The sequence below is a fragment of the Panthera tigris genome, chromosome D4 (assembly GCF_018350195.1).
Source record: "Panthera tigris isolate Pti1 chromosome D4, P.tigris_Pti1_mat1.1, whole genome shotgun sequence".
NCBI classification, from domain to species: Eukaryota; Metazoa; Chordata; class Mammalia; order Carnivora; family Felidae; genus Panthera; species Panthera tigris.
In genome coordinates, this window is record NC_056672.1 from 32021609 (window position 1) to 32047524 (window position 25916).

Consider the following 25916-nt stretch of genomic DNA (forward strand, 5'->3'; position numbering starts at 1 on the left):
GATTTAATATTCTCTTCCCTTGCTCATCCTTTCTCACTGTGCTCATCACTTCATAAGCCCAAACTTGGGCTGATGCTAATTAGCACTGCTAAAGGTAGAGAGATATAATTTTTTCTTGCAAAAAAATAACATATCCCACTTCTTTTACTGGTGAACTTCCTTTATAGTCTACACATTTTCTACAGTACTGAAATAACTGGCATTAAAGGTCTTAACAAGCATCTATTTTAAAAATTCAGTTCAGTGAGTCTGAGGCCCAAGGATACTAGAAAACCCTCATTTCAGGGGAAAAATGTTAACACGGGGCCTGCTGTAATACATGCTTCAATTAGACAAAATACACTGATTAAGAAAGTGTGTCTGTAATCTACATTTTTCTTTATTTCTTTTCTTTTTTAAAGGTTTTATTTTTAAGTAATCTTTACACCCAATGTGGGGCTCAAACTCACAACTCCAAGATCAAGAGTTGCATGCTCCACCAACTGAGCCAACCGGGTGCTTCTACATTTTCTATATTTCAACTGACTATTTAACTGAATTCACTTCTGTTTCTTGTTGTATTTTAATTTTTTTTTTTTTTAAAGCATCTGCACATCCAAGAAGGCATTTTGTCTGGCTCAAACAGGATGTTTGATATATTCAACTTGGCATTAACATTTATTCAAAATAATCAGTATTTTCATGATTTGGGGCTGTGACTTCCTCATAGAATTGAGAAAGAAGATGATGGTGGGTTTTGAGGTAGGACAAACATTCATTAGATTCTGTCATTTTAATCCCAGTGCCAAAGTTACACAAAACAGAAATAGGTACAAAAAATATATAAGTTTTTTTATATTAGTTACTGATGTTATCAGCAGTAAAAGATTTGTAGCAGTGGACCCCAGAAAATAAAATCCTGGACCTGATGTAAATTTTCTTGTAAGAGCCCCAATGTTTGTATTCTTTTGAAGCTATGTTGTCCATTTATTTTCACCTCACGTTACCGGAATTTGTTGGCTCCGTCTCTATGGAAACCATTCAGAAGGATGATAATGTGAAATCTCATGTGCACAGCCCTCTCTATCAGTGCTGGTGAGGTACAATATTACTCTGTGATTCAAATCCGCTTTCAGTAAATGGAAAAGAATAATATGTAAAATGCGCCCAAAATCCAGGACTGAAAAGCAAAAACAACATTGGCTCCCTCTCAAAATCCTGGCTGCTCCTAAAGTAAATTAACACATCCACTCACAGCCAGGAAGCAATATGGTGAATATTCTCTATGGCCACCAAGAGTGAAGGACCCTGGCCACTATTCAGAAATGCTGAAGCTCATTCATGTACTTTTGAGGCTTATTTTGTAAGGGGAAAGAGAGACAGACCATTTGCATTTGGAGTTTATCATTCAAACTTTTATCAAAACCATAGTGGAAAACATGCCTCAGCAATGCAAATACATTCTCTCACACATACCAAAAGCAAAGCAACAACAACAAAACACAAACAACTCTACCTCTTTGATAGTTCTTTCCTGTTCTCTTACTAATGAAGGAATGGAGCATGTTCAAACTAAAAGCTGTGGCCAGGGATCTGGCGCCTATAATGATGGGACACAAGTAACAGCATCTAGGACAAAGCACTCTGAGCAACCAGGTCTGCTTTGCATTCATGCAAAAGCAGAAAATGATGCAAAGGTGCTGTGCTCCCATACATCCAGGATAACTTCTGTGCTGGCCCACACAAATGCCTTTTTCCTCAGAACTACAGGTCTGGACTTGAGGCAGCAGATAACTGTCATCTGTACTGATAGCGAAACACACGTCCAGCCCCTCACAGACTCCAGAAACCAGTTATGCTTGTGGGTGGTATGCAGGCAAGTATAAGTTCCCATGTCATAAACAGTAGCCACACCAGGTTTATTCCTGGTGCTAAGAACACTTTGTGCAAAGTTTAAGTAGGACATTTTCAAAATGCCAAAATTGTCAAAAAATGTGTATTCTTAGATGGGTCTGCATCTTTGTATGTGTGTGTGCATATGTGCGTGTATATGGTGTGGTATGTGTACAAGAGGTAGCTTGATGTTTTAAGGAGAGAATGAGGGGGTAGGGAGGGAGTGAGCAGGATCTCAGTGGAATCAGGGAAATGAAAAATTACAAAAATCAGAAAGGAGTGTGAACTCATCTGGTTTTGCTAACTGGTGCTCAGAAGTTAGCTCTTTCCCTCCCACAGAGGGCCCTATCTTCATGTGCTGACTACAACAAAACAGTACATTTTTTGGCAGCTCCTGAGTTTTTTGGGGGTATGAGAGTTACATGTTTGTTTTTAAGGTAAAAAAAATGGATTAATCAATGTCTCAATAGTCTGTCCTAGGGTGGCGGGTAAAGAGCCACTTATATAAAGCCATTATATAGAAATGAGAATTCTGATCACTGAGAATTCAAATTAAATTTAAAATTTATTGCTGTGGAGCATGTCCTTTGGTATTGCAAAAGCTCACATTGGGGCAACTTATGATTTCCCACAGAGAAGCCTACCTTCCCTTTACTAAAGTTGATTTTTTTACATATGCTAACCTAAAAGACAATCTTTACATCTTGCTATAATTACCTTTGAATTGCAGAGGCAATTGCTTAATCTATCCTCACATGATAATTGGTAGTACTAGAAATTAAACTTACCTCTTATATCATCAGGTGCCAAGCATTGAAACTTGTTTTTAAAAATTTTTTTACTGTTTTTTTTTTTGTTTTTTTTTTTTTTTTTTTGAGAGAGAGAGAGTGTGTGAGCTAGGGAGGGGCAGAGAGAGAGGGAGACACAGAATCTGAAGCAGGCTCCAAGCTCTGAGCTGTCAGCACAGAGCCTGACATGGGACTTGAACTCAGAACTGTGAAATCATGACCTGAGCTGAAGTCAGAGGCTTAAAGGACTGAGCCACCTAGGCGCCCTAGGAAATTGAATTTTATCTGCCATTTCCTCTTTTTCTTTGTTCTCCATATCACTATGGAGGGGAGGGTGAAATTGGGGCTCCAGGAAACTGAGTAAATAAGTTTCTAGAGATTAGGCTTTGATAAGATTGCCTTTTTCTTATAATTTACTAAGATATTGAGCAGTGTAGTAGCAGAAAGAGGGAGACAGAGGATCCAAAACAGTCTTCATGCTGTGACTGCAAAGCCCAATACAGAGCTTGAACTCACAACCCTGAGATCGTGACTGAACTGAAATCAAGAGTCAACCCTTAACCAACTGAGCCACCCAGGTGCCCCTTGAAAATTATTTTTAAATATTAACTGGCACTATATATATTAATGTAAAACCATGTTAATTTACTCAATTTTTCAGCTTGTACTTCCTGGTATGTCTAAGAAGCCAATTGTGTATTATTACAGTTTCAGGTTATTTATATTTGATGTTTTATAAAACTCAAGTACAGCTATACTTATGGACCAAAGAAATGGCATCTGCATACTTGTTATACGTGCCTACATAATTAAAAAAAAAAAAAAAAAGTTATTTCTTACAGCAACTAACTCAAAAAAAAAGTCATCTGGGAATTATCATTGCCTCCACACTTCTGTTTCTACACCAGAAATAAGTGCATACATTCCTTTTGAGACATCAATTGAAATACAATTTCATATTCAAACATTCACACTTCAAATAAAGTGTATGTAATGATAGTGATCCAAAACCAAGAGAAAGAAAAGCCCAGGCATCCCCATCTTTCCTCCTCTATAGTCAGATAATATTTCCCACTGGGCAGAAGCAGCAGATGGCCTGGTCTGCTCTCAGGCTCCTTTGGAGCCATGACCTCTGCCTATCAAGAAATATCCAAGGTGTTTTCTTATTTAGTATTGAGATGTGAACCTCTGTTTTGTTCTTCCTATCATACAGCCAACTGCAACGGAAAATAGCAAAATAGCATGGATGTGGACTTGGGTGTTTTCCTTAAGTGTTGGGGAAACATTTTCAGAGTTGTGCAAACAGTAGCAGCAAGAGTGGGCAGAACAAGGGAGAACACACACACACACACACACACACACACACACACACTAGCAGGCACACCCCTAGAATAGGAATGAGTTTCCTAATTGGTGAGATAAGAACAGAGCAAGCAACTGAGTATGTGCAGCTCCATCCCTTCTTTTACTGTTTCTAGAAGAGCCTGTTCACAGAATACATGTGTTCTCTTTCGCTACAAAGTGTTAAATAATGAAGCTGATATTTTAATCTCCATTTACCTAATACTATGTCTGCTTTTGCCATTGATTATGAACACAGAATATTGGGGGAAGGAGGTAAAGGACACTCCTAAAATCCTGAGAAGGCAATGGACTAAGATTCAGACTCACAGAGTAAGCTCAGACATAGGCTTAAAAAAAAAAAAAAAAAAAAGACATAACCTTAAAATCCCAGTGTCTCCGAAGAATAAAGCCCTGAATCTGTCCACCTACAAGTTGACATCTTGCTCAATGTGCTTACAAAGACAGAATGAACATTATATTGGAACAGATTAACACCATCGACATTTTAGAGCTCTAGAATGTTTTAAGGGAATAAAAGTGGGAAGAACCTCAACATTTTCTTTACATTTAAGTAAGGAAATTTCCCAAACCAGAGAAAGCCAGGTAGGTTCCTGGAGGTTAGAGAAAACACAGGAGTGTAGGTGTTAGTGTATAAGTTCTGATGCTCCAAGGGGGAGGAGGGCATGGGAAAATGGAGGGGAATAATGCAAATCAAAACACAGTATTCCTGTATTCAATCAACTAATACATTACCATCCTGCATTCTCCAGTAAGTTCCGCAAAATCGTCTGTGGCACAGAGCAGTTATAATAGCCCATGCCCATATACGATCTCCAGATCTGGTTTTTGCTGGAAATGGCATGCAGAGTTGTAAGGATTTCATTTTCACCTGATTGTAAGAAAGAGAGAAATATTATAGGCAAAAAAATATCACAAAAGAGAGCTTTAATTATAGTTGAAGACCTTTATTTCATTTGAATATACCCTATATATGAAAACAGCTATCTGGAAAATATAAGAATCAACCCCTTAACAACACTAAGGACTAAATGTAGAAATTTCAAAAATCCACAAAATAGTACTCAATTACTCCTCAAAGTTGGTTCCTCACAATTTTTTTTTTGGCTCCCTTTTTTGGCTTTGTTAGAATTACCCAATTTTAATACTTGCCTCATTCCAACTTTCCTCTGGTTCCTTTACATTTCTGTGGTATTTACACCAAATAAAAATTCAGTTTTCTCTTAGTAAAGTACTGTTTTCCCTTTTAAATTGCCTTATACCAATATTGGCATAAGTCTTAAAAATACATGACCTATATTTTTCTCTAAAACTCCTCTACTAACTCTGATGCTTTTCCCTTTGTATCACTGACAGGGCTACTTATTTATTTTTTTAAGGTTATTTATTTATTTTGAGAGAGAGAGAGACAGCATGTGCGAGCAGGGTAGAGGCAGAGGGTGGGGGGGAGGGAGAATCCCAAGCAGGCTCTGGGCTGTCAGCGCAGAGTCTGACATGGCGCACGAACTCACGAACCATGAGATCATGACCTGAGCCAAAACCAAGAGTCAGACACTTAACCGACTGAGCCATCCAGGCACCCTTGAAAGGGCTACTTATAAAAAGCTCTTCACCCAACAGTGTAAAATATTAGTTGTCATAAAAGATGCAGTTAAAAAAATGTTTTTAGTGTTTATGCATTTTTGAGAGACAGAGCGCGAGCAGGGGAGGGACAGAGAGAGAGAGAGAGACCCAGTCTGAAGTAGGCTCCAGGCTCCCAGCTGTCAGCACAGAGCCCCATATGGGGCTTGAACTCAGGAAATGTGAGATCATGAACTGAGTGATAGTAGAATGTTTAACCAACTGAGCTGCCCAGGCACCCCATAAAAGATGCAGTTTTAACCAGAATTCCCATTAGAGCATTTAGATAATTGAAAAGGAAGTACAAAGTTTTTGGTACAGGTGCGACCCTATTTGGGGTCATTCATATCATAATAACAAAATAATAATAGCATCTGACATTTGAGCATTACTCTTTGCCAAGAATTGCACCAAATGCTTTTCATGCAGCTAAGGAATCTAAGGAATGAACAAGATCACTGACCCAAGGCTACATGGCTTTTAAATTGAATGGTTACAACCCAGTTTATCTAACTACAGATTCTACACTTTCCCTACTGGACCAGGTACAGACCTGCTACAGGTACAGCACTTATACTAATAGTTTCCAGATACAAATGACCTTACATTGTTCTTTCTCTGCCCTTCTGCATATAGATGCATCATGCTGCTAAAAATTTAACTACTTGGGCAAATGTCTGGCTCTTTTAAGATCTTCTCAGGGACTCAGTCACTTACATCTTAGAATTATCTGATTTTATTGTTACTATATCAGAGAAAAATATAAGCCGTCTCTAAAATGGCCAACTGGCTAGAAGGATGCTTCACTTTCTTTTAACCTTTCTGAACTCTATGTGAATATTACTCTCATTACTCCTTTATCCTCAAAGAAAGCACTTTTACCCTCCAATCTACCTTCCCACTCCACATGCTTTCACAAGAAATATATTTACAAGAAATGTATCATTTTGCCAGACTAAGTTAAAGAAAGAGAAGACAGGGTTTTTTTCTTAATTTGTTTATTTTTGAGAGAGAGAGAGAAAGAGCACGAGCAGGGGAGGGGCAGAGAAAAAGGAAGACACAAAATCTGAAACAGGCTCCAGGCTCCAAGCTGTCAGCAGAGTCTGACGCGGGGTTTGAACCCACAAACCATGAGATCATGACCTGAGCTGAAGTCGGGCGCTTAACTAACTGAGCCACCCAGGTGCACCAAGAGAAGACAGTTTTGTTACATGAGTAAATATCATTCAACTGACTTATGATAGACAACCTTGCCTTATTCCATTGAAAGTCTAGGAATATGTGAAGTTCAATAAACCAATATCTGAGGAGATATAGCATCCTTAGCAATTATGCAAGAAATCCAATCACTTACCAAAGTCTTAGGATAGAGTGATTGAGAAGTCCATTAGGAGATGGGATAGACTAGCAGTGCCTGGCGGGCACACTATTCAGCAAGGCCAACTTCAATTAAGATCCTATAAAAGAGGGACGGGTCCCTTTTCCATATTATGTCATGAGGACAAAAGGTCTAGCAACCAAATGAGAACAGTCTGTGAAGGACTTTATCTGTCAAATCAAGAGTTTAACGTTTAGGAGTAACAGAGTACTAAATAATATGATCTTTTCTACATTATAGAAAGAAAATTGTAATGATACTGTGCCTAGGTCAGAGAGGAGACCCTGGAAACAGGGAGGTATGGTTATAAGAAGCCTGTACATTAGTCCAGGAGGGAGATGGGCAAAGAAGTCCTGTGAACTGTGTCCTAAGATGTTGAAGTCCTAACCCCCGATTCCTGTAAATGTGATCTTATTTGGAAATAGGGTTTCAATAATGTAATCAAGTTAAGATGAACTCAGGATATATTAGGGTCAGCCCTAATTCAATGACTGGTGTCCTTGTAAGAAAAGGGAAATGTGGACATAGAGCAACACATCACCATGTAATGACAGAAGCACTATAGGATCAACAAGCCTTGTTTCTCAAGCTTGACTTTTTTTCTTATTTTAGTGATTAAAGTTTTTCCCCCCTTAAAAAATTGGACTGAGGATCAAGTGAATTAATGGGAATTGCAGGAAGAGGAACCCCAGAGACATAATAACATGGCTGCAGTCAACTGAGTACTACCCCTCCCTGCTCCCGTAATTTTTCATCTGGAGCTCTCTTGGCTAGTAACCTCTATGCTTCTGGGTCTTCTCTATAATTAATTATTTTGCTCTTCACTTATGCCAGTGGGCCTTTAAATTTCTTCAAGTGTTTCATTCAAGTGTGTAAGGCATAATGGCAGCTATAAGGGATATAGATATCTATCTGAAGACCTTGAACTGATGTGGAATGTGGCAGTAGGTACCTGGCTAGTCTGGGTTCATGTCTTCTTTTCCTAACTGTTTAAGGCATATGGCCAGGACAGGACCAGGGCTTGGGTGGCAGAGGCTGCTGGAAAGAGGGGAGCTGGGCTCTAGTTGAGGCACCCACTGGGCTGTACCCTGGACAGTTCTGCTAAGAGGTATGAGAGAATGGGTTTTCCTGCAGAAGGAAAAATCAGATCCCTCCACCATTCTAGCTGAGATTTTGGGGTCTCCAGATACATTATCAGCATCCCTCATAACTGCCACTATCTCTTACACACTACACACACACACACACACACACACAGACACACACACACACACACACACACACAGACACACACACACACACACACACACACACTACCCAGAGCATGAAAATGATCAAACTTGAGACAATGAAGTTTCTAATCCTATAACAGATTTATTCTAGTCCTCACTGGACCAAACTGCCAAAGCACTCATGGGCTCTACCACTATTCAGCTTGGGGCTAACACAAATGTTCCCCATTTGGCTCTCATCATAGCTGGTCTTTACAACCAATTTTACCTTCTCTTGGGAAGAAAGTGAGTTAATAGAATGAGCAGTCCTCTGTACACCAAGCTAATTGACACTGCTGAGACATCAAGAGTAGGGTAGTTAATTGGCCACACTTTTCAAAGTGAGAATGGTGTGGAAGCCTTTTTCATTCTCTCATCCATTGTTCATCCTGAAGACACTTCCCACCTGGAGACCAAGGCAGTTTGTGACTTGAAGAACAAAGCTGCTCCTTTATTGTGATAAAATCAAGACCTCAGGCTGCATCAGTCACATATCATAAAAAACATTCCCAGACACACAGCTTAGTGGGTAAGTGCCTGAATTGTTTCAAATGTCTGTTCACTGCTCACCATTTCTCATACCCACTAATGAAATCTCACTTTGGCCCAATTAGCAAAAGAGCCAACCCCATGTATTTAGGAGTCCAGAGTTTGAATTACTATGTTAAATGATGCCAACCAATGGACATTGAGAAAAGGAGGAAAGAGGAAAGGTCCACAATTAGAGATCTACCTACTGAACCTATCTCAAATGGAACCTAGCAGAATCAGTCTCTAAGGGCAAGTTTTGGGGCATGATTGGTCTAAATAAAAGTCAAAATCCTAAGCATGCAAATCTACCACTGCACTTCACACTAGATTTAGATTCCTTTCTCTTGGAACAGAATTCCTTTCTAGGGAAAATAGTGTAGGATCTATAACTGTAAAGTGGCAGTCTTTTCCCCCTACCTAGTAAGAGAAGCATTATAAAGAGGCAGTTGTGCCATCCAAACCTTGGGCAGCATAGCTCAAGGAGAGCTCTGTGGACAAGACAGAGAAGAAAAAGATTCCATCTCCCCCAGAGCAAACCCCACAACAGTGCACATTCCTCACTCTTCCTTCCAATGTGACAAAAACAGCTTCCTTCTATAACCAGACCCAATTCCAGTAACTGTTTTCCTTAATGAGAATGGCAGTGAAACTAACTAGGGGGGAAATGAGACAGAAAGAGAAAGGGAGTGTCCATTAAGAAACACTTGGAGACAAGTGTCATTCTTCAAATGCTTGCCTATAGCCTCCCAGGGGAGCAGCTAGTCTCACTATTGTGCCCCTCCCCATCCCCAGCCATTAAAGTCCCCAGGCAATCCTTCAGGAATTCAAGCAGTAAGTTCTTTTCTTATGGAACAAACCCTGCTTCTGACCTTGTTTACCACTCTGCCTCTGAGCATTGCATAATGCCCTGGTCCTAATGTACCAAGAACAGAGTTCAGTGGCCTGAGCCCTGAGTCCCTAAGAATCTACAGGTGGGTCTCACACTGCTCCTCTTGCTGTTCCTCTTTGCAGAATTCAGAATGAACACTTTCTTGTTACATAATTCCATGTAAGAGACTTTCCAATAGTGACTCCCTTCTGTCACCAGCACATAAAATATCAAGGAGGGCTTTGTACTAACCACTACACTAAATAAATACTTTCTAACAGGAATAAACTAATTTAGCTATTAAATACTCAATGCACTCTAGGCCCAGATTATAATTTTTCATGTATGTGAATTTTGACAAAAATTGGAAAAATATCATTAGAATAGACAGGCAGGCTGTATGGGTTAATATTCTTGTGGCTTCAAAACACATGCATACACACAGTTCCCTCTTATGCTTTAACCTATCACCCCTAACACATAACCCCATGATTACTTTTTGTATCAGTTATATGAAAAAAATGTATCCATGCTTTGCTTCTGGTTTTTGACAATCTAAAAATATTAGGCATAAGTTTCCATCGAGAGTATATATGATTCTGCCATTTATATTAAAAAGAGAATACATATGTATATGCAATCTATTAACAATATCTCTTGAATGATTCTCAAGAAACTAATAAGAGGAGACTGAAGGGGTCTTGCTTTTTCTTATTTATCTTTGTTTTAAAATTTTGGACAATATTTCTATAATACTCAAAAACTAAAAATTAAATTAAAATGTTATGTGCAGAACAAAATCCTTCTTGGTGAAATCTATGAGCGCAGACACCTATCAGTTCCCACAGTGGCCAAAAGTCCACAGAGCATTTTCCGAGAAATTCAGCAGCACCCAACGCAGAACAGTCACTCAACCAGTGTCAGAGCCTCCCTCCCACTCCCTGCCCTTCGTGTACTTGGCAAGATACTCAGAAAAGGTCTCCAAGGAAATCATCAGGACTGAAAACCAACACAGTCATATTTGAATTTGCCCAGAAAGACCTTTTTCTGCCAGAGACTGAGGGGGAAAGCTGGGGCCAGCATGTTAAGACACAGAATGCCTTAGCATATTTTTCTTGCCAACCTGCAGATCCTTGGCTTCAAAGCTGCTCAGAAAACAATTGGGTAGGGTCGAAGGTCTCAATCAAGATAAACAGACCATGAATATTCAGATAGCATTTGTCAGGACATTTTTGGATTTTCTGAATGGAAGCTGGAGTTTGTATACAAATTCCATGCTAATCTGTAGCCTTTCGGTAGCATCACCTAATCATTTGCAGCACCCCTCTCCCTCCCCCATAACACCCTGGCTTCAACCCACTTACCCAGCCCATAAACCCTACTCCCTCTTGTCAAGTTTCCTCCCCACCAATGAAAGATAGTTTCACAACCAGTCTGTGAATTACAGAATCTCTTTATTCCAGGAAGGTAAACCAATTCATAAGCTCTGTGTGGTGTAGAAAAATGCATGGAAACTCTTTGAATTGGAAACTCTTTGAGACTGGCAGAGGGACACCCACCCTACATGACAAGATGTGGTTGAGACAGCACCATGCAGGCCTGACTTGGGGCTCTGATCCACTTGGCCCTAATCCTGCCAGGTTCTTCCCCATCTTCTTTCTAAGTTAACTAACACACCATCACACCCAGACCCTCATTACCCTCAGGGGTTAGAGCCATCCAGCAGGTACCTCCAAAGTCAAAAGGAGCTGAGGCAAGTTCAATCTTTGTTTGCAATGGCTCCTTGGTCCCTTGTCTCCACAGGAGACAGCTCTTCCCCTACAGCTCTTCTTATTCACTCAAAACATATATAAGATTCAAGATCTTACTACTAGCTGTAAGAAAACCAGGACAACATCCCACAGTGGGGAGGTGAAGAGAAGGGGCACCACGTCTCTTATTTTCTCCTCGGCCTTGGGTCACACTACATTCTGTGAGAGGCCTCCTCCACCACATCTTTTCGTTTAATCTATGAACATTTTTTAAAGAAATATACAGAGAAACATTACAATTCATATTTATCTGGAATACCAGTTTACCTATGTAATCAGGCCAAATGGTAAATGTGAAATCAGAATCAGAGTGCAAGTCCTGGATTATTTGTTTTTCCTCATTGCTGCCTTGCAGGGACATTGTTATAGCCAGCAGAACAAAACCAAGGGAAGAATATGTTCTAGGAGTCCAATTCAAACAATTTAACATGCTTGCAGGAAAGAGATCATTTTTTATAGATAGAAGGAATAGGCATAGGAAGAAATTTATAGTCCAACCCAGAACCTTACCCACTAAATTATAATCTCTTTATGAGCAGGGGCATAGCGGGTTGCTAGGCACATAGTAAGTGCTCAGAAAATATGGGTGGATCAAGGTGTTGCAATGAAAACTCACCTAAACTCCCACATATAGCTAGCTCAATATTCACAATAAATAATCACCCATCACAGAATCCCATGATGACAAATCAATGCACAAACTGTTCTCACATTTAGTTCAACTGCATCCTTAAAAGTTTGGGCCTCAGAGAAACGTTTATAAATGGAAATTCAGCTATTAAGCAAGTTCTGTGAAATAATGCACTACATTAACTCATTAATGCAATAATTTCAGAATCTCAGAAATTGTATTTCTTCATTGCTTAATCAGTATGTTGATGCTCTAGATATTGAGAATCCTTACTAAAATTGTTTACATTTTTGTAAAAATACTGTTTATGTGTGTGTAAAATTATGAGGTTTCTTCCTACACAGATGTTCACAATAGCTATTCTGGACCTTCCCACTTTTCTTTAATGTTCAGTCTCCCACTTCCTGTCTCTTACTCAGATCAGACAGGCAACCTCTCAACACTTACTTCAGAATGTCCTTACACCCTCAGGTGGACTTTACTCCCTTTTATGCCTAAGAAAGGTCCAGAATATGACAATAGGGCACAGAACACCCTACCTCCAGCCTTTGGAATTATTTCTCCTCAGACTGTTCTGCCTCCCTTTTACATGCTCTATTTCCCAACATCCTGGCTTCCACATTTCTTCCCATATTCCATCTCTAAGAAATCTCACTCCCATGAATTCATTTAGAAGACTCACGAAATCTGGAACTCCATCTCTCGACTCATGTTTCTGACTATTGCTTCAACGTTTCCAAATGCATGTTCCATGAACACCTCAAACACAATTCTGCTCAAACAAGAGCATAATCTCTACTTCCTCCAGTACCCTCTTCTTCTCCTGTTCCTTTTGTTAATAAGATTACATCACCTCAAGACATTCAGCCTAGAAATTGACTGACAGTCCGCCTGCTGTGTCTCTGGATCAACCACCATGTTTATACTGAAACCATAATCCCCATAGGCTACTCCCAGTCAATTACTAACAACAGCAAGAGAACTAATGCAGGCCCATTCTTGCAAGCTGTGGGACCCCCTCCCATGGGCAACTTTGACTCAAGGACTCTCATTTGGACTGACCAAAAGTTTCTTAGATCTGTACTGCAGTCTAAGAGTTTCCTAGCCATTTCTCCTTCCATCCCTCTCCCTTTCCACCAGGGTCAGATCTGCATCACAGTCTAAAGGTTCCCCTGCCTTCTCTTGTTCCCACTCCCAGTAAATTTCTTGCATATCTAATATTGTCCTGGTGAGTATTTCTTGGTGGACCTGAATGAATGCACATTTAAAATCTCACCTCTAAACTCTCCAACAATCTCCCAGCTGGTCTCCTTGCCTCTGATATCAGAGGCACTCTGCAAAACACAGTCATGTCACTTCCCTCTGTAATAACTGTTATTATCTTCTCATTACAGAGAAAAAATAAATCCTTTATCATGGCTCTGAGCCCCCCCATACCTTGTTTTCTATGCCTTTTGGCAGCCTGATATTCTACATACATGGTCATTCACCATATCAAAATAACCATGTTATCTCTATACCTCCATGTCTCTGCTCATGTCTTAACTTCAGCCAAAGCATTCTTCCTAATTTACAGATCTCACTGCTACTCAATATCTATCTCCCTATTATTTATAACCTATAGTCAGGGTCATATCTTTATCATCCTTTACCCCTTGATTCTTACCCTCAGTGCCTAAAACGGTAACTTATCTTCAATAGAAGCTTCCCAGTAAATGAGAAAGGGAAGCAGACGGAGGAAGCTGTAAAATTAGCTTTGATGATAGCTTATAACCCATTGGTGACAAAAGTGACTAGATGGGGACATTTAGTGTATGGGCAAATGGACCTGTGTACCATAATAGTCCTTAGGAGTAACACTATATTTACAATATAGTGATACAATATGACTGATTTCATTTTGATAACATTGAATAATTGTAACAGATAAAATTATTTATAATTTATGATAGAAATATGTGTTAATTTGGATGAATGTGGTAGTTTAAAAATGTCTGCAGGGAGGGGCGCCTGGGTGTCTCAGTCAGTTAAGCTTCTGACCTTGGCTCAGGTCATCAAGCCCCATGTCGGGCTCTGTTCTCTGACAGCTCAGAGCCTGGAGCCTGCTTCAGATTCTATGTCTCCCTCTCTCTCTGCCCCACCCCTGCTTGCATTCTGTCTCTCAAAATTGAATAAACATTTAAAAAAAATTTTTTTTTCAATGTCTGGAGGGGAAAAAAATGTCTTCGGGATATTTTTAGGGCAGTGAAACTATTCTGTATGATACTATAGAGGTAGACACATCATAATACATTTCTCCAAATCCATAGAATGTACAACACCAAGAGTGAACCTTAATGTAAACTATGAACCTTGGGTGTTGATGTGTCAATGGAGGTTCATGAGTTGTGACAACTGTATCACTTTGGGGGGCGGGGTATATTGATAATGGGGGAGGCTATCTCGAGGCAGGAGGTATGTGGGAACTCTGTGCCTTACACTTAATTTTGCTCTGAACCTAAAAGTGATCTAAAAATTAAGTCTAGGGGCGCCTGGGTGGCTCAGTCGGTTGGGCGGCCAAGTACGGCTCAGGTCATGATCTCGCGGTCTGTGAGTTCAAGCCCCACATCGGGCTCTGTGCTGACAGCTCAGAGCCTGGAACCTGCTTCCTATTCTGTGTCTCCCTCTCTCTCTGCCCCTTCCCTGCTTGGTCTCTGTCTCTGTCTCTCTCTCTCAAAAATAACATTAAAAAATTTTTTTTCAAGATAAATAATTAAGTCTAGTAAAAAAATACATCTGTACATTCTTTTTAAGTCCTCCTTTCAAAGGGTGGAGACATAGCATATCCCCTAGGTCCTCCTTTGTTGTAAATGGCACGATCCCATCCATTTTGTGTGTATGTGTGTGTATACACATATATACCATGTCTTCCCTGTTCATTTTTTTTATTCCACTGTGTGTATGTGTATATATACACATATATACCACATCTTCCCTATTCATTTTATCAGTGGACACAGGTTACTTCCATATCTTAGCTATTGTAAATAATGCTGTGCTAAACATAGGGGTGCATGTCTTTTCAAATTAGTGTTTTCATTTCCTTTGAGTAAATACCCACTAGTGGAATTATTGAATCATATGACATTTCTATTTTGAAGTTTCTTTGGAAAGTTCATACTGTTTTCCAGAGTAGCTGCACCAATTTACATTCCTGCCAACAGTGTAAAAGTGTTCCTTTTTCTTTCTCCACATCTTTGCCAACACTTGTCATTTGTTGTCTTTTTTATTTTAGCCATTCTGACAGGTATAAGGTGATACCTCATTGTGGTTTTGATTTGCAGTTCCCTGATTATTAGTGATGTTGAACATCTTTTCATATGCCTGTTGGATATTTGTATTTCTTCTCTGGAAAAATGTCTACTCAGGTCCTCTTCCCCAGATTAATTTAATCTGATTGTTTTTTAGTATTGAGTTGTATAACTTCTTTATGTTTTGGATATATTATGCTAAGTAAAATAAATCAGACTGAGAAAGACAAATACCATATGACTCCACTCTTTAGCATAATCTAAAAAAATAAAACGAATGAGTAAACAAAAAATAGAATCAGACCTATAAATACAGAGAACAAATTTGACTGATGGTTGTCAGAGGGGATGGAGGGGAAGGGAGTGGGCAAAATGGGTGAAGGGGAGCAGAAGATACAGGCTCTCAGTTATGGAATGAGTATGGCATGAGAATAAAAGTCACAGCATAAAGAATATAGTCAATGATATAAGGAATAGCACTGCATGGTGACAGATGGTAACTGCACTTGTGGCAAGCACAGCAGAATGTATAGAGTTGTCCAATCACTATGATGTACACCTGAAACTAATGTAACATTATGTGCCAACTATATTCAAATTAAAAAAAAAAAAAAGCACACGTTTTTAAGTGAACGTTAATTCCCCTTCCCTTGAATTCAGGCCAGACTTAATAACTCATTCTAATCAATAGAAAGTGGTGTTAAGTGATGCTATAGGAATTCCAAGATTATGTCATAAAAAGGATAGCTTCTGCCTGCCTTTCTTTCTCTCTTGAATCACTGGCTCCGGGGGAATTCACCTGTCATGTGAAGACACTTAAGCAGCCCTTGGGAGAGACTCATGTGGGGATGAACTAAGATCTCCCACACACAGACAGCACCAACTTGGCAGCAGCTGTGAGTGAGCCACCTTGCAAGTGGCTCCTCCAGGCCTAGATGAGCATCCACCAACATGTGGCAGCAATATCATAAAAGACTCTGAGCCAGGACCATCCAGCTTGGCTGCTCCTGGATTCTTGACCCACAGAAACAGTGAGGATAATAAATGTCCAATAAATATTTAAGCCATGGAGTTTTACAGTAACTTCTTATACAGCAAGAGATAAAGGATATAGTAGCTTCCTCCCCCGCCCCCCCCCCAGCCCCCACCACCAAAAAGTCAGTTTTTAAAATATTTTAAAGAAGTAATTTCAGGGGCACCTGGGTGGCTCAGTCAGTTAAATATCCCATGCAGCAGCGGTTGTGAGATCAAGTCCCTGAGATAGAGCCCCAAGGCCAGCTCTGCACTGGGCATGGAGCCTCCTTAAGATTCTCTCCCTCCCTTTGCCCTTCCGGGGTGATGGTGGGGTTCGTGGGGTTTGGAGCTGAAGGCCAAGAATTCTTGAAGACATCTGGTGCAAAAAGGTGATTTTATTGAAGCACAGGGACAGGACCCGTGGGCAGGAAGAACTGCACTGGGGTTGTGGAGTGTAACTGGTTACAAACCATGGATTTGGGGAAGGTAAAGTCCACAGGCAAGTTTCCGCTGAGACTTCCACATGCTAAAGACTCACAGATTACTGGAGGCCTAGCTATTGTCAAGCTAAATTTGTTTCTCCCCCTAGCAAAGCATTAACATGAACACAGTAGGGAGTTCCTGGAGAAATGTTATACTCTTATATTTGCCACAAGTATTTGTCAATGGGCTGCAGGTTATAAGGAAATTTAGTTTTATCTGCCATTTCCTTCTCCTTTGTTCCCCATATCACGATGGAGGGGTGATGTTGGGGCTCCAGGAAACTCAGTCTACAGGTTACTGGAGATTAGGCTATTGATGGGATTGCCTTTTTCTGGTAAACTGGTGTACTCTATCAGTTTAACCATTTGTTTTGTCCTTTCCTTTGTCCTTGTGATGAGGGAGGATGGGGCAAGCTGAGGGCAAAGTGCAGGCTAACAGCACCCTCCCCACCCCAGGTGGGTTGTGTATGATAATCCTTGGACACTCTAGGCTCCCAAAACAGGAAAGGACAAAAAAACTTAAATGGTAAACTGATAAGAATCTCCACCAGTTTACCAGAAAGAGGCAATCCCATCATTTCCTAAAGTCCAGGAATCCCTACTGTCTTAATGTTAATGCTTTGCTAGAGAGAAAAACAACCTTAGCTGGACAAAGCTAGGCCTCCAGAAAGTCTTCAGTATGTTAAAGTCTCTTTGGAAACTGCCCCTGACCCCATAAAATGGTCACCCTCCACCCCCGCACTTATAGTGCAGCTCTTCCTCTTCAAGAATTCTTTCTTGGTCTTCAGCTCCAGAGCTCACGAACCCCCCATTACCCCAAAACTTTATCACTTGGGCAGCCAGAAGTGCCTGAGGAGTATCACCCATAATCCCACTTGGGGGAGGGGGGGGTGCTAGCTTGTATTTTGCCCTCAACCTGCCTCACACTCCATCAATATCATTTAAACTTTACTGTTTTTAAGTTTATTTTTATTATTTATTTTGAAAGAGAGAGAGAGTAGGGGAGACAGAAAGGGAGAGAGAGATAATGCCAAGCAGGCTCCTCACTGTCAGTGCTGAGTTGGAGGCGGGCTTGATCCCACAAACCATGACCTGAGCCTAAATCAAGAGACACTCAACCAACTGAGCCAACAGGCGCCCCAATAAGCAGTTTCATTTATATAAAATGTTTGATGATGCTGGATGAATTCCATTATCCATTAGCAAGATGAAAAGGAAAAGTTGTTTTTACATGTTATGTTCTTTGTCCCAGTCACAGGACCTATTTTATTTGGGCTCTCATCAGCATGTTTACATGTTTGTATCCTTTATATGTCAATAAATAAGTCCCAAACATTTTAATGCTAAAAATGGTCAATTTATAAAGACTGAGATTTCAACTTTGTATTCTAATTTTAAAAAGGGAAAAAACTGGGGTGGCTGGGTGGCTCAGTCAGTTAAGTAAGTATATGACTTCAGCCTTAATTCCTGATCTCACAGTTCTTGAGTTTGAGCCCCACATTGGGTTATCTGCTGTCAGCACAGAGCCAGTTTCGGATCCTCTGTCCCCTTCTCTCTGCCCCTTCCTCACTGGTTCTATCTCAAAATAAATAAATAAACTTTAAAAAATAAATATAAAAAGTGAAAAAACTGATTATAATTTATTTCAGGACACATCCCTTTTAAAATATTTTCATTTCTCAACTTCTATTGGGATACACCTCCACATATTTAACTGAAATATCCCTGTGGTAATAATAAAAACTATATATGGTCTTTGTCTTTGGAATTTCTTGAGTAATGGGATTCCTTTGTTATTCATAAGAAGCCCTTGTAAAAAGTCACATTTATGCTAATGAGTGTTTTAGGGTGGTGTCCCTAAAAAGCCTCAGGATGGGGCTGGTTAGAAAGACCTAAAGAGACCAAGTGATAAGAGGGTGGGAATTTTCTTAGCCTCACCCACAGACCTCTGAGGAGAGGAAGGGGTGGGGGTGGGAGGCTACAGATTAATCTCGGACAAAATTTGATGAGCTTCTAGGATGGCTAATGCATCCACATGCTGAGAGGGTGGTGAACCCCAAGTTCCACAAGGGAAGAAGCTCCTGTGCTCAAAACCCTTATGGACCTCACCCTATGTACCTCTTCATCTGGTGACTCATCTGTATCTTTTATAATATCCTTTAAAATAAACCAGTAAACATATGAAATGTTTCTGAGTTCTGTGAGCTGCTCTAGCAAATTAATCAAACCCACGAAGGGGATTGCGGGAACCTCCAATTTATAGCTTGTTGGTCAGAAGCACAGGTGGACTTGGGATTGGCATCTGAAGAAGAGGCAGTTTTGTTATTGAGTCCTTAATGTGTAGCATATTATGCTACCTCCAGGTGGATAGTGTCAGAATTGAGTTAAATTTGTAGAACACCTAAAGAATTGCTTTTGTCATGTTGGAACATACACTAGAATCCCTGAGTGATTTACATAATTATTCTGATTAAGATTCCATGAACAGAACTACAACAACATTAAAATACTTCCCTAATTATGCTTTTCATGCTGCATTTGCCATTTTCTGTTCTCAGTGAAGATACTGCCTTTATTCCTTTGCATTTTTCCCTTCTTATATGAAGTATATTTACACACCAAAAGAACATAGTCAATGTAAAGGTATTGTCTTTGCTTCTAACTGGAGAAGATATATTTCAACTCTTTATGTTGTTCCAGAAATCCCATTTCTCCATCCAACTGCTGAATACTCGCAACATTTTATCCAAACTTCTCAGGGCACCTGGGACTTTTTAACTGTGTTTAACTTTTTAACTGACATATTTATATTAAGAAGGTAAGATATAAGCTTGAGGAAAGTGATTATGTTTACTCATATATTTTTCCTCACAGTGCTTTGCACATACTAGATGGCCGATGAACATTTAGCAATTTAGGCAATAGACTGACTTTCCAAGGTATCAGATCCACAGCCATCTGCCTAATAAGAATTCATGACAAAAATAAAAGGACAAGATAGATTCTATTGTAAGAGACTGAATACACAAATAGACAATGGCAGACCATATATTACCACAGAACTTTCACCCACAACCTGCAGTAACCTGCTCAAGAAACCAACACCTTTTCTATAACAAACTCCAAAAGCCAGCCTGCTGTAAGTTAGACTTGCAGAAAGTCAACTTGTTATCTTCAGTGACTATGCAGCAAACTGCACAATAACTTACATAATAATTGACCAAAAATTATTGGCCAGGACTTGATTAATAACTGACAGCTACCTTAATTTTGGTGCTGGCTTCTGATGTACGACCAACCATAAAAGCCAAATACACACCCTTAACCAATCACAGAGGATCCCTGCTTCTACTTGCCTCCCCTACATCTTCCGCATGCCAATAGCCCCCAACACTGGCATACCTGAAGCCTTTCCTTTATTTCACTATAAGGTTTTCCCATTCCTCTGCCAAAACAAAAGGCTGACTCCCCCTATAACAAGTACAGAATAAATAGTCTTTGCTTTTCTCATTTGACTGGTCTTCGTTTATTTCCACAGCTGCATAATGAAAATCCACTAGTATTAAAAAGACAAATTAATTCATATAAACTGGGAACTTGGCCAGGTAAAGGCCAAGGGTGAGCCTTGTCACAAACTGAGGAGTCTACAGACAGAACCCAATGATGGATATCATCCAGCTGAAAGACACCTGACATCTATCACCTGGGGAACTGTTATCCTGTTTAGGTGTCCTTGAGGTCAGTGCAGGAAAATGCCCAACCCCACTTGGGTGACATAGTTACCACCTGCAGCTGCATTACACAACACTCCTTCCATTAACCATTTATTAAATAACACTCTAAAAGATGTGGCTTAGAACATTAAGTTCCCACAAGTCTGTCAAAAGTCTCATTGTGACAGCTCAGCTGCTTAGTTCTGCTTGAACACTTTGAACATTAGAGGGGTTAATGTCTCCTTTCTTCCTCAGCATGCTCACAATAAGCAATGTGCAATTTTGTGTAAACTTTAAACCCTGCAGCTTCTGTGCAGTTCTGGACTAGTTCAGTCTGGTTAGCTTGAGATTATTTTACTGAGAATACTACACAGAGAGGCATACCATAGCTAAAAGTGATTAGTTGGTTCATACACAAAGTACTTTGAAATTTGGTATTATAAAATAGTTACTGTAGAAAATGTAGAAAAAACAAGGTAATAAAAAGAAAGCTAAAATCATCCCTCATGGCCCATCCAGGGAAATGAATGCTGCCATTGATATATATCCTTCCTATTTTTTTCTCTTTATGTGTATGTGGGTGAGGGAGAGTGGATTCACTTGAACAGGATAATAGGATTTTGAATTGAGTAGCTTTGCTTCTTTGAAGCATGATTTACTGAGAATTCAACTGATAATCAAGGTATTCTTTCAAAGCACTTAAGTGTCCAAGGGGAGGGGAGCATCCCTCAGGACAGATGAATCATCTGATTCTGTCAGGCCACTCTATCCAGTACATGATGGTCCCTCTGTGGCAGCCTCCCCCAGCCTTGTCCAGCAAAGCCATCACGACTCATCCCTCAATACTCAACCCTAGTGCTGCACCCATCACCCCTTCCCTCTCCCTGGTAGTGGGCTGAGTGTTTCCACATCTGTGCTCTCAGTATGCCACTGCATTTCTACCAGAGCAGTTGGCAAATGGCAGAGGGATTCTGGCATGATTGGATTTGTGCATATCAATAAACTGGATACTTCAGAGTCAGGAGTTTTCTACTTTGCAGAAGGCACAGTGAAAACAGTGGTGTAGACTTTGGAGGGTGGACAGTGGATCTGCGCTGCCTGGGTCAACTTCTGCCTCCACTGTAAGTTACGACATATCCCCTGTAAAACAGATGATACTGGTACTTACCTGATAGGATTGTGCTAAGGACTAAATTAACACATGAAAAGCACTTTTAAAAGTACCTACTATATGGTAAGCACTAAACAAATGTTCGAGATTATTAAATTATGTGTAAGAACTAACTCAAGGATCTCCATGGTGCTTACAGCTCTCTTTTTACTCAGCAATGAGGGCATTTAAGACTCATGTAACCAACTAGCTCTTGTTAGTTTCCTGTGTATACAGTGAACAAATATTGGGTCCAGAATTCCTCTCTGAATACAACAGAAAACAAGCATTCAACATGAAACTGTTTGGGTAATGCTACTCTACTATTAAATGGAAATGCTACTACTGGAGGTTACCCGGACCAGTTTGTTCTCCTCATGTGAAGGACATTCATTAACCATGACATGTGCACACCTCAGAATAAAACATTGATGCCTTGCTGACACATTCTCTGCCTGCCCCAACCAGAGCTCATTCTTCCAAGAAGCAAGCTTTGTTGGAAAGCCAATTCACTTCAAGGTGAGGGAGAAGGGGGTGGAATCCTGACTGTGCAATATTTTCTCTGAGTCATCTCAGAATAACTAGATGGAACCAGCCCCAAATCTCACAGAAGCCACTGGGTTTAAAGTTTACAGTTAAGTTGCAAATTACTTATCAGGAGTTCACTTTCAATGAAAGAGGAGAAATGGAATCCCCCAATGTTCACATTATTCAGCTGGGAAGAAACAGCTGAACTTTTTTTAGAGAGGCGGCTTTGACATGTTCCCTAGGCTCTAATGCTCTTAAAGAACATCTTGTTTTAGAGTATATTGTAAGAATGGGTGACCCAAACATTTTCTGACTTTGAAAATCTCAGAAATGCATTACCTAAGGCTTGCTTTAAAAATATACAGCTCTTAGGGGCACCTGGGCGGCTTAGTCAGTTAAGCCTCTGACTTCGGCTCAGGTCATGATTTCACTACCCGTGAGTTCCAGCCCCATGTCAGGCTCTGTGCTGACAGCTCAGAGCCTGGAGCCTGTTTCAGGCTCTAGATTCTCTATCTCCCTCTCTCTCTGCCCCTCCCCTGCTCATGCTTTATCTCTCTCTCTCAAAAATAAGTAAAGATTTTAAATTTTAAAATATACAACTCTTAAAAATATATACAACTCTTGGGGTGCCTGGGTGGCTCAACTGGTTAAGCATCCAACTCTTGATTTCGGCTCTGGTTATGATCTCACAGTTCGTGAGTTTGAGCCCTGCTGTGGAGCTCTGCACTGACTGCACAAAGTCTGCTTAGGATTCTGTTTCCCTCTCTCTCTCTCTGTCCCTCACCTGCTCGCTCTCTCAAAAATGAATAAATAAATTTTAAAAATATATATATATACAACTCTTCACTCTTTAAACATCCAATAAATCAGGATTCTGGTTTCCTAAAACTGAAATAGATAAGACTATCCCAGGACTGAATCAGTTCAATTGAACAAAATGTGCAGATTTTCCTCTAAGGGCAAGGTCTTTGCCATCAGGAGAAATGGTTCAGATCTGAAACCAACAAGGGGAGCAATTCTTATCATAACCTGAGTTACATTAGCCAGCTGGAGCTGGACTGGCTTCATACTTCAAGTTGTCTACTTTAAAACAAAATAAATTTTATCACTTCTTGGCCTTTTGGCTAAGATCAAGTATAAAACAAAATAAAGTTTGCCATCCACATATCTTTTGTGTCCTAAAAAAAAAAAACAACAAAGTTCCTTTTCTTCACCTGACTCCAAAAGTCTAAGAGACAGCATCTCTGTGATTCAAAAACCAGATAACCCAAGAAAATTCTTTCCTGTTTAAAAGAGAGAAAGAGATGGGCGCCTGGGTGGCTCAGTCAATTAATTAAGCGTTAAACATCCCACTTCAGCTCAGGTCAATGATCTCATGGTTTGAGTTCAAGCCCCATGTCAGGCTCTGTGCTGACAGCTCAGAGCCTGGATCCTGCTTAGGATTCTGTGTCTCCTGCTCTCTCTGCCTCTCTCCCACTGGTGCTCTGTCTCTCTCTCAAAAATAAATAAACATTAAAATTTAAAAAAAATTTTTTAAAAAGAGAAAGAGAGAGCGAGAGCTCTTCAGCTCTGCCTGACCCTTTGACATGCGGATTCTTGTCTCACTCCATTAAGTCAAGTACTCATAAAAATACCTCTGAAAGTCAGTCTTCAGGACTATTAAAAATATTTAAGTATGAAACTAAATTCTAAGTAATCCTATGAGTAAACTAAACTTTTTTAACCAGGCACAAATCTTTTTTGCATATTTCTTCATAAAAATTATTTGAACTTGAAGAGTACTGCTGCCTTACAGTAGATATAAGTAAATGAAATTGGACATAAGAGAACAATTTGAAGCTGTTGTGATATAAAGAAGCTTGGGCTAGGAGGCCTTATGTCTGCATCTCCTCCCATTTTTGTCACTTCCTTAGTTGTATATGATTATAAGCATGTCCTTTCTCCTTTCAGTATCCTGACCTGCAGAGGTGATGACATCTCAACCCAAAGGATGTGAGAACCATGGCCTGGGACATGGGGAGTCTTCCACAGCCTTGTGCACTGCCTTCCTTCCACTGGCAGTTTGCTGGCGCCTAGATAAAGAGCTAGAAAGGCGAGGCATGGACTCCAACCTAGGGTACAGAACTGATTGCTCCAGGAACTAAATATTCCACCCTCTCCCGCCCTTTGAGGTACTCGCATTGTTTTGTTTTAATAAACATATTCCCAGTACTGGGCAATCCTAACCCAGAGCTGGATTTTCAGAAACTGTAGAAGACAAATAGGCCAAAGCAAGCAGAGTCAAAGGGAGCTCTCCCGGCAACTTACAAACAGGGTCTTCCATTTTCAAGGGTCTTTTCAAGCGGATGCTGGCAGGCACCGTCTTCTCAATCAGTTCATCAATACTCTAAAATGAAAAAACATAAATCCGTGAACACTAAAGGGAGAGGAAAGTGCTTCTGAGTTAAAGGAGTCACCTCTGTTTTGCATCTACAAAGGCTTGTGGGAACTTCATTTAAATCTCCTAATTAGTGTTTCTTTAAAAAAAAAAAAAAAAACAACTTTGAGCAAATCAGAAATCACTTGGAGGAAAGCAAATGAACTGGGGTAGCGATTCGACCACTCTAGGCTGGATTTCAGTCAGCAACCAGAGATAATTGGATAAACCAGGAGGTCCTCCTTTTGCAAAGTTAGGGTTCATCAGGAGGGCGAGTTGGGTTGAAAAACATAAGGTTCTGAGGCGCGAAAAGCGGGTGGAGAAAGTAAACGGGTGAGAGAAGCCTGGGGCACAGGAACGGAACTCGCAGGCTCGCTTCCACGCCAGGGCCCAAGATCCGGGGTGCGGGTCCCACGCGGAGCCAAGCAGAGCTTCAGGCGGGGCCGGGAGGCCGAGCCGGCAGAACCTGGGTAAGGCGGGGTGAGGCCCTGGAGGGCCGGGTGGGGACCTTACCGCTAGCCCCAGGGCCTGTAGCATCTCCCTCTGGTCTTTGTCCCCCGGGCCGATGTGCCTCCGAGCGAAGTCGTCGTGTCTGGGCAGGAGGCGCTCGAGGAGGCGCGAGTCCCCAGCTCTGCTGCTGTCCCCGCCGCTGCTGCTGTCACGGCCCCGCGGCACCCAAAGCGGTCCCTTGCCCCCAGCCAGGCGGCGGCTGCCCCCGATTCCGCAGCCCAGACGCAGCCCCCAGGCCCTGGCGCACGTCTGCATGGTCGCGACCACAGTCCCCTGTCCTGGCCCACGAGGGTCAGCCGCACTCTCGGCCCCTTTGGGTCACAGTTCTCCAGGTGGCGGTTGCCTTCGTCCTGGAGCCTTTTCTCGCTGGACGACCGGTAGGACAGACGGATGGGTGCTCGTGGGCAATGAATGGGCGCCGCGCTCAGCCTAAACACGCGCGCAAAGTTGTTGCTCCACGCGAGGCACCTGCTCTGCACACTTTAAGTGTCGCCCGGCGGGCGGGCCGTGGGATGGGGCCTGGAAACCCTCAGCCAATGGGAGTAGATGGAGGGGCGGGGGCGGGGCGTGTCCCGCCCCGCCCCCTCTCCCTACTCTCTTCTCGGCCCTCAACCGAGTCCTGCGCCTGGCCCAGAACGTGCTGTCCTCAGTCACTCGTACTCCATCTCTGGCTGATGGGGA

General features: G+C 41.1%; 1 protein-coding gene across 2 annotated transcripts in view; it reads right to left on the reverse strand.

Moving 5' to 3' along the window:
- Positions 1–25709, reverse strand: part of GLDC (glycine decarboxylase) — a 98824-nt gene extending 73115 nt beyond the window's left edge. For both annotated transcript variants that reach the window (XM_042964732.1, XM_015544919.2), the window contains exons 1-3: positions 25239–25709; positions 24617–24695; positions 4758–4893 (exon numbers count right to left, since the gene is read on the reverse strand). In XM_042964732.1, the coding sequence (XP_042820666.1) occupies positions 4758–4893; positions 24617–24695; positions 25239–25490 (467 nt within the window). In that variant the 5' untranslated portion in view covers positions 25491–25709. The remainder of the gene's footprint in view (positions 1–4757; positions 4894–24616; positions 24696–25238) is intronic.
- Positions 25710–25916: the final 207 nt, after the last annotated feature.